The following is a 14,526-nucleotide window of genomic DNA, read 5'->3' as shown; positions in this document are numbered from 1 at the left end:
GTTAAAAACAAATGCATTTTGCAATCACAAACAATGAAAATTATTCCATAAAACACAACATGATTCGGTCACAACTCCCAATCTATTCATCGACAGCTAGAGGAACTGAAAGTGCCTGAAATAAGATGATTTCACACAAAAAAGAAATAATCAGCTAAAATAAAGTTAAAATAACATAGATTTTGACCTAAATATAGTTATCAAGATACAGAGTAGAAAACCCTAGCCAACTTGAAAAAGGAGGAAAAAACGAACATGAGAGTGCATGAAGAAGATGAGGGTTGAAAGAGAAAGACGGAAATGACTTCGAATCGTTCGAACAAACGTCTGTAACTTGAGAGAGAGAGAGAGAGACGGCGATAGCGAGAGTGTGTGAAAACGACAATGGTAAGAATCGTTCGGTTGTTCGAACTTAACTTGAGAGAGAGAGAGAGAAAGTTTGGAAGAGAGTGTCTGTAACTGGAGCGAGACAAAGAGAGAGAGAGAGAGAGAGAAGGGGGGGGGGGAGAGTTTCGATTCGAATCGGGAGAGGTTCTGTAACTTGAAACTAGAGAAGAAGAGAGTTTTGTGAGGGATCTTATAAAGAATACAAAAATTGAACAAGGATCTATTTGTAATTACAAAACATTTTTTACTTTAAAACCATAAATTAAATCTCAACCATCATATGTGACTAGATCTAATGGCTAAAAAAACTTGGAACCAAACTTGGTTTCATTTAGGGCCTCCGAACCGCTCCCATATATATATGTATATGGGTTGGGTTCCATGTACACACATATCTACTCATATATCTACAACGTGTTTTGTCCTAATGGCTAAAAGTTTCAGATTGAGTTGATCTTTGGTGAGGATGATCTGATCATCCTCAACAAAAATCAGCTCAATATGAAATTTTTAACCTCGTAAAAGTGATTTTACAAAAAATGGATGGTCCAGGATTCTTCAACTCATAAATATGGGGTTAGAAGTTTTAGAATTAGCTGATTTTTGGTGGGGATGATCTCCTCGTCATAGAGATCATCATCACCAAAAATCAGCTATATCAAAAACTTTTAGCTTATATAGGACAAAACATGTTGTAGATATATGTGTACAAGGATCCTAATCCTATATATATATATATACATATGGGACCGGTTCAGCGGCCTTAAACTCTACCCAGCTTCGTGCCAAGTTTTAACTGCCGTTAATTATCAATGCATCCAATGGTTGATATCTAATTTTACGATTTTAAAATAAAACATAATGTAATTGCATTCGGCTCCCTGTAAAATCTTATTCTTCTGTTTTCAATCCATCTTCCTACATATCCCTCTCTTCTTCGAATTGAAGCCAAGTTACAGAACGTCTGTAACCTAAACTCTCTCTCTCTCCTTTCTCAAAATTAGAAAATATTATCTTGTTTAAAGAACAAATTCAACTTTTCTCCACAACAAACAAAATTGGGTTTTGTAGATAATCAAGTCAGGAAGGGCTTCTTTAACAGACAAAAACTCATTTCTACCATAACCAAACAAAGCTTCAATGAACAGATTCCAAGGGAAATGAAGACAACAAAAAACGAAAGGTATAGAAATGGTGAATAAAAATAGACACACACGCACACAAACACTAATTCCCTAGAATCTTTCAAGCAAGTTAATTTACTCCACACAAAGTTGGCACCGCTTGTATCGCACCATCAGTTTCCCCTTCACTCCAACAACCATAGCATTCCAATCAATTTCTGGAAAAGGAGAGATCAGTTCCAACTCAAAATTCCTCAACAAATGACTCCATATAGCCTTGATCTGCAGATACGCAAAAGGCTCCCCAGGACAACCATGCCTGCCACCTCCAAATGAAAGAGAAAGAAAGAGAGAGAGAGGGAGAGAGAGTTTAGGTTAAAGACGTTCTCTAACTTGGCTTCAATTCCAAGAAGAGAGGGATATGTAAGAAAAGGGATTTAAAACAGAATAATAAGATTTTAAAAGAGGCCAAACTACATTACGTTTTATTTTAAAACCGTAAAATTAGATATTAACCATGGATACGTTGATATCTGACGGCAGTTAAAACTTGGCACGAAACTGAGTAGAGTTTAGGGCCGTTGAACCGCTCCCTATATGGGACGGTTCAGCAGCCCTAAAGTTTGCTAAGTTTGATGCCAAACATTTTTCAAAATATGGGTTTGAAGGTTTGGAATGAGCAGATTTTTTGTGAGGATGATCTCTATGATGAGGAGATCATCCTCACCAAAAATCAGCCTATTCCAAAATTTCTAACCCCATCAAAAGTGATTTACAAAAATTGGACGGTCCACGATTCTTCAACTTTTAAACTAGGGTTAGGAGTTTCAAAATGAGCTAATTTTTTGTGAGGATGATCTCTTCACCGTAGAGATCATCCTCACAAAAATAAGCCTATTCCAAAACTTCTAACCCCATCAAAAGTGATTTACAAAAAATGTTTGGCACCAAACTTGGCAAACTTTAGGGCTGCCGAACCGCTCCCACTCCTTATATATATATTTGTGCCGATTTCCATTGAAGGTATTCAGGATGGAAGGTTACCAACCTCCCAAATCCAAAATTAAGGTCCAATCCTAAAGAATAATCTCTTTTTCAAAAGTCTAGAAATTTTGCGACGTCAATAAGGTGTAGAAATCGTGAGCAAGCTTGTGCACTTGTGTTTGTCTTGCAGTCCCTAAATAGCAAAAAGGGAGAACAATCAGATCCCTGTTTGGTGAAAGAAGAGATAGGGAATTTTCAAGCAAAAGAAGCATTGATGGTTGTGACTTTACTTCCAGGATGCGAGATTCAGCGGATCTACTGGTCTTTGAGTCTTAACGAAGTGATGACTTCTTATCCAGGACACTACACTACGTGAAAATACCCAAATATCGACAGTCCAAAACCGTCGAATTATGGATCAATTCGACAATCTCGACCGTCGAACTGGCCTATTGAATTGTACCTTGTCGAAAAAAAATTCGGCGGCTAAAAATCATAGAATTTTTATAAAATTCGACGGCTTTAGACCGTCGAATCGTATTTATTCAACGGCCCTAAGGCCGTCGAATAACATATTTTTGACGGTTTTGGTCTGTCGAATCTGGGATAATCACATATATTCGACGGCTCTAGGCCGTCGAATAAAGACCATCGATTTAATTTAAAAACCAATCAGAATGTACCCAAATGCTAGCTTTGTCTTCAACCTATATTTGCGAAAAAAATTCACACATTCATATCAACATCGACATTCATATCCCATCCACTATCATCCCCATCCATTCATACCAATTTGCATTCAATTTATAGTATCAACGAATAATAAGATTTTAAAAAAAGTTACTTATATAAGTCAAAATTTTAATCTCACATGTTGGAAGAATTCCTAATATTATGTTCACATATATCAATGTAATGAAGTCTTAAAAAAAAAAAACTCCCACTTTCAATCGGAAATGGATCAAGTTCCTTGAAATGGACATCTTGAACCTTTTTTGTGAACAGCTATCTTTCCAATAACCATGATGGTGCAAGAGAAATCAAGGGGTTCCTGCCTAGCTACCTCAAGCTGCTCTGCCATGGCACTTGCTCTATCAAAGCTAAAGGCACCAACACGACCAGTGTTTCTTTCTAGTAACTGCTCAACTAGTCCAAGCCTGTAAAGGACCAGAGCTACAACAACATTATTGGTAACAACAACATCCAGCTGCGCAGCACGCTCGACAATCTCCTTCCTCTTTTGGGTAGAAACATTGTGTGCAATTTCGGCACAGTAAGTCCTGGTCAGGTATCACTAATCATTAGCATGTGATGTATATGGGTTTGCTTATGGTATCCTCTCTTTCCCCCCCCCCCCCCAAAGAATTAAAAAGGTGTGGAACCATGTACCTGTTGTGCATCATCAACAGTTCAAGCTCGTTGACATTGTGCACAAGAAATTTCTTGAAACCATTAGGAAGATAATGGCGCATCTTTTTGTCTGAGCCATAACCAATGTTGGGCATGAGGGTGACCCCTTTGAACTTCCTCCTTACACGAGAATCAATACCCTTTGGCCTACGCCAATTTTCCTGTCATAATTACATGCATTCAACAACCATTTTGATCAGTTATCATAAAAATTCGACATAAAACGAGTAGCACTATTTCCAGTTTGTAAGATTAACCAATTTTCCAACCAATGCCACTATTTACACTGCCATCAAACAACTCAGCAAGAGATATTTTATTCTTTATAGCTTGATAAAAAGCTTGCTGCCTAGTACTCAACTTGCAATGTACCATGACCTCCTTTTTGCCAATCATCTCAGTAATCACATCTTTCTTAATTCTCCGCAAGGACATATGAACCATTGATCTTTTCTTGTGTATCCCATAGAAAAAGATATATGAACCATTGGTCTCTCTGCCTTCAATTATTGGGTTAAACAGTCTGGATTATTGTGTTGGTGGGCCCATATGGCCATATTTGTGATTTGGAACCATTGAAGTTAAATTAGGGGGTAAAACAATAATTCAGGGAAAAAAATGTACGATGATATGTTAAATTACCTTCTTCCTTTTCATTTTGATGGTATGAATGTATGATCACTTAAACATGACACACTGACTTGACTACTTGGATTTCTTTAACTAAACTCCTAATAAACTTATCAGAACGAAAAGTGCACTCACCAGTCTGTTAAGTTGGTGTTCATTTAAAGTTCCTCCATGTTCTGCATGGTTCTCAATGCTGAAAATGTAGGGAAAAATGATCAATGATTGAAGTGTGAGAAATTTAAAGCTCATATAAGTCAAATATAAAATAAATGAACTTGATACAGGGATACATACCCTTTTGAAAACCACTCATTGAACTGCTCGTGGCTATCAAACAAGGTGGGCATAATGAAATGAAGAGACCATAGCTCAGCCATGTTATAGCTCCCTCCTTCCTTCTCTCTTTATTCCTTTGAGAAAAACCACCTGATCCAAGGTTTGGGCTGAGTGTTGTGAAGCTTGGGTTGGAATCAGCTTCGGGCTGGGTTTGGGTTGAGTAAATTGAGGCTCATCCTAGACTTGAGATAGTCCTTCGTTTGACCCAACCCACCTCAGTTGTTAAGCTAAGGATAATTATAAGAATATCTAAACTAATAGGAAGTCCTAAATCGCTTTTGCATACACATCCAATGGATAATATATGCGAAGATGACAAATATTTAAAACTGACACGAACTTGTTACATAGATTGGAACTTGTCAAGGCATCACAAACCATTTCAAGATCTTTAAGTGTTCTCCAAATATGGAGGGTTCATTTACCAAGCATAATCAAAGCTAAGACCTTCACATAGCCACAAAATCCATAGGAGCAAACACATGGATATTTGGGGGAAAATAGATGCCAAAAGTAATAACAAATTGGGCAATACAAAATACATATTACAATTGAGTTTTCACATAAATTTCTACTGATAAAAAGGTTGAGATCAAGATGGATACCATTCTTGGGGTAATGTGCTGCTGTCGAAGCCTGAGTTCAGAATCCTCCATTTACGACATTTATCACACTGCACCCAGTCATGATCTGGCTTGTAGCGTGCATTACTCCTTTTCTAGAGCAACAAAAGTTAGAACTTAGGACAAACACAATTCTGAATCATAACAATTGTGTTGAGAAAAAAGCTAGTTATTATTAACTACTGGCACCCCAAATTTTACTTATTACACACCCTTATGTCTTACTCTAATTCTCACTTTAGATTTTGATTTAGTCCCATAAACAGTAAAAGAGGGAACACAAAAGGTAAAGAAAATGGTTCTACCATATCTAGCATCATATTGTTGTCAGCCTATACACCAGACTTAAATCCCAAACAACTCTCTCTTTTATGCATTTTTTTCTCTTTTTCAACCTGCCCTTGCGTGCACATTTCATCTCCCATGCCTCCTTTCTCAAGTTTTCTCATATTCCATCCCTCCCTCTCTCTATTTTTACAACCCAAGAAAGATCTGATTCTTCAATGGAATGGAATAGATGAGCATTGAGTAATATCGCAAGGGAGGGATTATACGGAGTAACAAAGATCTAGTTCATGTAAAACAATAGAAGATAATTAAAATTGAAAAACTCCAAGCTCAAAAACTTGAAAATTCAAACCATCAATGGGTCTAATTTTAGGAATCTGGACTCCAGGACATTGAATCAATGGGAAATCATCAATAGTTGGACAAAAATATTAATCTAACCAAAACCCAATTGTGTTTCAAACAAGTTTGATATCTCAGTAAAACAAGTTTTTTCTGAATTTCTATAACTAAGACACCATTGTGAGTAGAACTATTTATATGGAAGCATGAAATGGAACTCACCTATACATGTAAATATCCTTCACCTGCCCAAGATTCTTCTTGCAATTGTAACAAAAGCTGAGGAAATCCATCGATTGGCAGCCCAGCCTGTTTGCCGAGAAACTATCTGCTCAAGGCACTGTTGCGATTTTTCTCCCTCTTAAGTTTAGTTGTAGAGAGTTGCAGATGTCAATGGAATCAGATCTGATTGCAAATGAAGATAACTATATGCCTTGTCCTCACATGAATCCTTTTTCACCATTCAACTGAAGTAAATGATAAGAATAGAAAATCAAGAGAGAAAATAGTACCTTGCCAAGTTGTGTTAGTCCGTCCCTCAACTTCAGAATGACTAAAACATGGACAGGGGCTTGTGGGTCGATATCTCAAAATGCCAACACCTTCTCACCCTCATAATGGAGGAGGTGACCAACTGGAGTCTGCCATCTCACCGTCAACGTCCTCCACAACATATTCCTAATTATGCAGTCAAAAAGCAACTTCAGTGATGAATGATCATAAATTCAATCTCTAATGAATTTTTAACAGAAACAAAGCTAAACATTTTTTCCAATAAAAGGACACATTTTTAGAAATATATATTTCTGAATAGTTGAAAAAAAAAATTAACTTGTCAATTGTCTTTTGTTCCGATGAAATAGTTGAAGGAAAAGCAAAAAAAAAATATGTGCAACTGGACCATAGAGTAGAATAGTTAACCTTCTTCAATTTTTGTAACTTCCTCTACTGTTTCAGCACCAGATCTCTCACATCCCATTGACAATGCAGAATAGAACTGCTGAGTAGGCTGTTGTGTGTGATGCCCCATAGCAACCCGTAACTTCCAAGTTCACAAAATTTAAAACATTAATGGAGAAAAAGGAGAAAATCTGTCTATATAGCAAAAGAATTACTTAAAGGAGCGGTGCATACAATTGAAGCGTAAGTTTTCTTTGGTGGTTCTCCAACAAATGTTGGTTCCTCAATAGGGACAGGAGAGGAGTCTTGAGTGGTGTTCATTTCTGTTGGGTATGAAGGGTTTGACTCTTCGACAGGAATTTCTTCCACCAAGTTGTCAGCCTCAGGAACTTGCAGTTGTGGATGCTCTGGGAGACTGTAATTGTCAAGTGAATCATTTTCTTCCACATGAGAACAGCTGGGTTCACATGACCTCCTGATAAATTCTGCCCTATCGCCACTGTTACAAACAACGAAAATGCATGCGCTAACGTCACCTCTCTCTACATCATCCCAAAAACTGAAGTAAAAATCACATGATGTATACAATTAAAAGTAATAGTTAGAACACACCCGAGTTAAAAATGGAGAAAAAGTTAAATATAAAAGTGGTAGTCAAGGAACTTAGCTATGAAAACATGCAATGAAATTATCAAACAAAAGGTAAAAAACCTTCTTACCCCAGGCGTTGTCTTGACTTAACCCTCAAAATACACGACAATGGCTCCTAGGCCATCTAATCACCTCACCACAAAGAATATCAAGTAAAGTCCCTTGGGATCCATCTCTATCCATTAGCTCAGTCGAAGAGTCAATGATCTCATCGATACAAATTGAATAATACTCCATATCTGGCTTCTCAGGATCTACTAGTGCGCCTTTGGCATAGATCACATTCCTTCTAAAGTTCATCAATAAGCATACCCTACCATTATTCAATGATGGTAATGATTCTGATACTGGTTCTTTACCTCCTCGCCTATTAGGAATTGTGGAATCTGATGTCGCCTATAAAATAAAATTATTGTTTATGATTAGATATGTATGCTGAAATCCATCTTTTATATGAATTAAATATTAATAAAAAATTAAATGAAGAATCTCTAAAGTTAAAGTGTTTTTACATCTTACCTGAGTAGAAAGACCTCCAACTTCAAATGTAGATGATTTTTTCTTCTTGTGCTTGTTCTTGTTCTTCTTTTTCTTCTTCTTATCTTTCATTAGTGCATGAACTAGTTGAGTTAAGTTAACCATGTCTCTTTCAAACTTATCTGTATAATTTTGACTTTGAGTTGTATAACGTAATGAAGTCTTTGAAACTTCACCCCCCATACCTCTTACTCTGCCTTTTCCATCTTTCCCAAACACCTATGCACAACTATGATTAATATAATGTATGTAAATAAAAAATTAAAATTAAATAATATAAGTCATACATACAATGAAAATAGGATCATGATCGATATCCTTATGGGCAAAACTAGGATCTTCTCTAATAAGATTGTTTAATTGACCCTACAAAACAATGAAAACATTACAATGATAAGTAATATTTTCAAAAATAAAAATAAAAAATTTGACTAAAAAATGACATCACTTGCGAGAGATTTAGCCAACTCAAGAGTGAGAGCACTACCATCACTCCTCATATGACTATCGATGAAAAGCTCTGTTCTTGTGGGCTGCCAACCATCCGTCTTATATTTTTTCTGTTTAAATAAAAAATGTGCCACATCAAAAATGCATACAATCTTAAAAGCAATACAAAGTAATGAACATTTGAAACAGAGTATGTAAATTAATAATTAGATTAATACTTATCATTTCTTCTGCCTTTTTTACTATACTTTTCTACTGGTTGTGTGTGGAGTTTTATTTTGCTTACGAAGCTTTTTTATTTTATCACATTTTTCTTGGTCAGTTGATGTCGATTTTATCAGTTGATGTCGATTTTAAATCAACAAACTTCTCCCAATCATCTTGTTTGATCCATCTACTTTTGGGCTTATTCAATTTTCGCTCTGCATCAGTATTACCAACTCTGCAATATTCCTTTCCCAATCGATATTTCCAATCTCTCCATCCATAACCAGCTTTCTGTAGGCAGAACTTCTTGTAGTCATCAGAAATGTCATAACGGGACTATCAAAATATGAACAAATAAATCAATTCTAATATAATGAAAATATTCATCATTATTACAACTAATCAATAGAATATTTAAACTACCTGGAGAAGACGCCAAATAAGTTCAAGCAACTCCGTCGGTACTTTCCTCCAAGAAGAATAGAAAGGTGGCACGTGTGCCATTGCATAGCGGCCTATATTGGTCGATAAGTCTGTCGAATTATCCCCAATGCATTGCCCCATAGCATTGAATTCCACATGAAGACATGAATCAGATGATGAATGTGGATCTGATGTCGACGAACTCTGATGACTATCTCGTGTAGGAATCGAGGGTGTCGAGGTATCAGAATCCGATGTCGACGAGCTATCAAAATTCTCCATCAACGAGCTATCAGAATCTTCTATCAACGTCATAAGACCTGTATGGAATAACATTAAAAGAAATAGTATAGATATTTGAAAGCAATAAGATTAAAAATGAAAACAATAAATTAAATAGTGAGTTAAATAACAACCAAAACATAAATATTACACAATATCAACAATGAATTTATATTTGAAAGAAATAAAAGTAGATCATTACTATTATAACACACTATTTTTCATAAATATATACATAACGTACCAATATATTAGTTTTCATCATCATTTTCAATGATATCTTTTTTAAGAACAGATGATAAAGCATCCACGTTACTTGCCGCAAATGCTAAAAGATCTTCAAAAACGTCTACATCTTTATTCAATCTCTTTGGAGCTTCTAAAATCACGTGCCAAGCTTCCGTAGGCCGACTTTGATCTTTACAATAAAAAACTTGAGTTGCTTGTGAGGCAAGAATAAACGGTTCATCGTCCACTTTTGTATTTCTCATCAATCTCTCTAGATTAACATATCGTAAATTTGTGTCTCGATCAACCATATACCCATTTGAATCTTTTATACGCATCCAATCACAATAAAATATCGTCTCTTTGAAATCTAGGTAGTTTAACTCAAGTATTTTCTTTACAATACCATAATAGGTAACTTCTTCATCTACATAATTCGTATCTCTAGCATTTGTCCGGAAACTCGTTACAGCTTTCATTACACCCCTGAGTTTTGTGTTGATAAATTCATTTCATATTCCGCTGTATAGAAAACATACCCATTTACTGCATATGCATTATATGAAATTGCAGAAGCATTTGGGTCGATAACAAGCCTTTTTGTGATTGAGGGGCTGAAATCGTCATGTAGTTGTTCTCTAACCCAATGAGTGTATGACATTTCTTTCTCTACTTGTGAATTGGTCTTTCGACTATTAGCCCTTGACGCAAGACTTTGAAAGTATTTATTATATTTCATATAGAAGATAATATGAATTAATGAGGTTTAAATTCATATAATACTGAAATAAATTTGAGTTGTTACTACATACTTTTCCCATTGAGAATTCTCAACAGACTGACGAAGTACCCATTTGCGAACTTGCTCGTACTCCACATTGTTCAGAACATAACGTTTCCCATTCTTATCAATAGGGTAGGCAGGTTCACAGTCATCATTCATAATCATATGTTGGCCTCGTTGATGACTTCCTATTCTACGTAAATCATCGGGCATGTAATGCATAGCATACATCATTGCTTCTTCCATAAGATAACATTCTGTGATAGAACTTTCTGGGAATGTTTGGTTCACCACGTATCGTTTATAACTCTTCATCATCCTAGTAATATTTTACGAATTAGACAATGATAAAACAAATAAAAATATTCATTGCTTATTGATCATCACATACCGTTCAAAAGGATACATCCATCGATATCTAACTGGTCCACACATCAGCGCTTCCTCCACCAAGTGCACAAGGAGATGTATCATAAAAATAAAAAAAAAGAAGGTGGAAAATATTTTTCGAATACACACACTGTTTCTACAATACGTCCTTTAAAACTTTGTAGCTCCAAATGATTGATTTTTTTCGAGCATAAGACATTGAAAAATATCGAGAGTTATCGAATAGCGGCACGCAACGGCTTTTGATTCTTCATCTTGAATGCGTGCATTAGCAACACCGGTAATAAATGTTGCATAAGTATGTGATAATCATGTGATTTCAAAATTTTCAATTGAAGTTCTTATAAACTCACATTTTGTTTTCAATTTGAACTGTATCCGATAGGAACTTTCAAATCCCACAAGGTTTTACAAATTAATTCTTTTTCCTCATTAGACAGTTCGTAAAAAGCTTTTGGTAAAACTTCATTGTCATTAATGTTAATCGGCCACAAATTCTTTTTTATCTTCATTTCTTTTAAGTCTAATCGAGCTTTACGGCCATCCTTGGTCTTATCCTTCGTCTTCATAATTGTTGCAAAGAGATTTTCAGTCACATTTTTCTCAATGTGCATCACATCAAGATTGTGACGAAGTGGCAAATCCCTCCAATAAGGGAAGTCAAAGAATATTGATCTCTTCGACCATGGAGTCTCATCATTCGTAGATTTTTTCCTTTTCTTACTTGGTAATTTTTCAAACTCTGTATGAATTGTTTCCAACTTGGCTAATAGATCAACTCCGCTCAACCGACGATTCTGCTTTTTTTTTTCTTCATACCCATTAAATTGAGATTTTTAACTCTTAAAAGGATGGTTGATATCAGTTAAAAATTTCCTGTGCCCCATATAAGCAAATTTTCCACCATGTTTTAACCACATTGAATCTGTTCCTTCACTACAAACAAGACATGCAAATTTTTCCGCTGTTTTACAACCCGATAAATGACCGTACGTTGGAAAATCATGTATAGCCCATAACAAAATTGCTCTCATTGTAAACATATGTTTAGTGCTGGCATCATAGGTTTCAATTCCTGTAGACCACAACTCATTTAACTCTGCAATAAGTGGTTGCAAGTACACGTCAATATCATGTCCTGGACCATTTCTCCCAGGAATCAAAAGTGTCAACATTGTAAACTCCTTTCGCATGCATAAAGATGGTGGCAGATTATATGGAACAACCATAACAGGCCAACAACTGTATGAGTTGTTTTTCATCCCAAATGGATTAAATCCATCTGTTGCAAGTCCCAACCGAACATTGCGTAGCTCAATAGCAAAATCTTTTCATTTACTATCCACTCCTCTCCAACAAGATGAATCTACTGGATGGCACATAAACTCTTTTCGTTGTTGACCTCCTTTAAAATGCCATTTCATATTCTCCGCAATCCATAGCATACTATACATTCGTTTCAACTTTTGCGTTAGTGAAAAATACCTCAATATTTTCATCGGTAAAAGTTTTTTCCTCGATTTTTTTTCATTAACCGGTTTCCATCTACTCTCACCATATTTTGGACAACTATCTCTATCTTCATTCTCTCTCCAATACAATATACAATCATTAAGACACGCATAAATAATCTCGCACTTCATCCGTAAAGTCTTGATCATTTTATTCGCGAAGTAGGTGTTTTCTAGTAAGGAGTTATCATGTGGCAATATCATTTTAATCATTTGCAATAATTCATCAAAACTCCTCTGAGACCATTGATGTCTAGTCTTCATACTCAGCAACTCAACTATAATAGACAATTTTGTATCCTCTTTTCGACATGAATAATATAAGGGTTGCATCGCTTCCTCTATCATTTGGCGATATTGAGTATCATCTGTTAAATCATCATGAACTTGGTCATCGTTTCTATTAGAATACTCATCCATACAAGTAACTTCATCTTTTTCGTTGGAAAAATGTCCAAGCGCATCATTCAACATGTCTGTCATTCTTGGGATCATATCTTCATCACACTAATGAACAGACGTACTAGCTCCGACTGTTGCATGAACCCCATCCCTCCAATGTTCTCCATGGAATGTCCATCTCTTGTAAGAAGTATCTATACCGTCACAGACTAAATGCTCTACGATTGTTTCTATATTTTTCCTCATCGATAAAGTATTACGACATTTGACACAAGGACAAAAATAATTATCATCATTACCCAAATTCTGTCTATTCGTTTTCAAGTACGCAATAAATGACACTACACCATCAATGTATTCCGTTGATAGCCTAGGTTTCGACATCCACTATTTGCTTGGAACTTCAAACATCTCCATCAAACATACAACTAATAAGTAAAAGGGAAAAAAAAATAACATATTTTTAGAAAGATGTCTAAGCTAATTATAAAATATATTGTTGGTACTGTCATTAATCATAGTCTTTCACATCATTTGATGTGATCATGACCATCAAATCAGTAGACTTCTATGAACTAATGATGTTGGACTTCTAATGCCGTTAAAAATTAAGGATAACCATTGGTTTCAATTCTCAAATGGGTACTTAAATTCTTAATCTAATTTGAGATTTAAACCAATACTAAAGCTATGGAAACCATAAAAGATATCTAATTGAGAATAAGAATATAAGCAAAGACTACAAATAAATAATAAATAACAAATAACAAATAAAAAAGAAAAAACAAAAATGAGAATGGTCATGAATCTTGTAAGTTACAAAAGTGAATATGTTGCTTTGATTAAGGTTTTTGAGAAACTAAATATGTTTGGTTCGAACCAAATACCCTCAGACGCCCTACTTGTAGAATCGATAGTTTTTTATTCTCAATTGGTTCAAATTTTTTAGATACGACTCTAATCATTCCGAAATAATACAAAACATTCCAACACAAACAAAAACTTTAAACCATATAAAAACCAATAAATGACCTTACTAGACCAATTAAGAGTAAGAAGGGAAGGTAATCTTTATAAAACTGATTTCATTCATGTTTTGATAATGGGTTTACTAGCATTTCTCATCAGTAAACTACATTAAAAAAACAATCTGGTCAGCAAATTGCATGAATCTGCTTCAATGATGGTGTATTTTAGATTTTGTAGAGTTTCTCTGAAACCATAATTAAAACTAAAATAGTTTATACGGTACTGTATTAGTTAAAAAACTGATTTCATTCATGTTTTGATAATGATTTTGTAGAGTTTCTCTAAAACCATTTTACAACGTGTTTACTAACAACCAATTAGTTAAAAAACCGAAACAGAGTTGTGGGTCTAGTAGCGGTTACATCTCTCTATCATCATTACCTTATAAATATCAGATTAAGAGATGACTTTAAAATACAATTAAATTAAAATTAAAATTAAAAGATTTTAAGAAGAAAAAAATGGGTTCAAGTTCAAATCTTCGATGGGTTTGTTTGTTTATGTTCTTATTTGCATGGGTTGCTAATGTTCATTGTACTTCTAGAGTTTTCAATGTCTTAGACTGTGGTGCAGTGGCAGATGGCAAGACTGATAATGCTAAGGTTAGG

At 35.2% G+C, this 14,526-nt stretch overlaps 2 protein-coding genes across 3 annotated transcripts; both read right to left on the bottom strand.

Annotated features, from left to right (window-relative positions):
* Window positions 1–3,434: 3,434 nt before the first annotated feature.
* On the bottom strand, window positions 3,435–4,200 carry LOC147410434 (uncharacterized). The gene is made up of 2 exons (XM_086435397.1): window positions 3,885–4,200; window positions 3,435–3,775 (listed from the first exon to the last, which is right to left on the bottom strand). The coding sequence occupies exons 1-2, from the start codon at window positions 3,998–4,000 to the stop codon at window positions 3,457–3,459; spliced, it is 435 nt and encodes a 144-aa protein (XP_086291523.1). The 5' UTR covers window positions 4,001–4,200; the 3' UTR covers window positions 3,435–3,456.
* LOC147410433 (uncharacterized) lies at window positions 4,198–8,764 on the bottom strand. Of its 2 annotated transcripts, XM_086435382.1 has the most exons (10): window positions 8,700–8,764; window positions 8,504–8,578; window positions 8,195–8,431; window positions 7,744–8,071; window positions 7,046–7,166; window positions 6,637–6,802; window positions 6,347–6,529; window positions 5,477–5,589; window positions 4,830–4,961; window positions 4,198–4,728 (listed from the first exon to the last, which is right to left on the bottom strand). In XM_086435382.1, exons 1-4 carry the CDS (start codon window positions 8,700–8,702, stop codon window positions 7,769–7,771), a joined length of 618 nt encoding a protein of 205 aa, XP_086291508.1. In that variant the 5' UTR covers window positions 8,703–8,764; the 3' UTR covers window positions 4,198–4,728; window positions 4,830–4,961; window positions 5,477–5,589; window positions 6,347–6,529; window positions 6,637–6,802; window positions 7,046–7,166; window positions 7,744–7,768. The 2 variants fall into 2 exon arrangements, 1 of the variants encoding a protein (XP_086291508.1); XR_015176678.1 differs by lacking the exons at window positions 7,744–8,071; window positions 8,195–8,431; window positions 8,504–8,578; window positions 8,700–8,764 and adding an exon at window positions 7,259–7,718 and having other exon boundaries at window positions 4,203–4,728; window positions 5,477–6,529.
* Between the last annotated feature and the right edge of the window lie 5,762 nt (window positions 8,765–14,526).

The sequence above is a fragment of the Akebia trifoliata genome, chromosome 1 (assembly GCF_017979445.1).
Source record: "Akebia trifoliata isolate Shusen 1 chromosome 1, ASM1797944v1, whole genome shotgun sequence".
Taxonomy (NCBI): domain Eukaryota; kingdom Viridiplantae; phylum Streptophyta; class Magnoliopsida; order Ranunculales; family Lardizabalaceae; genus Akebia; species Akebia trifoliata.
This window is presented reverse-complemented; position numbering and strand designations above follow the sequence as displayed.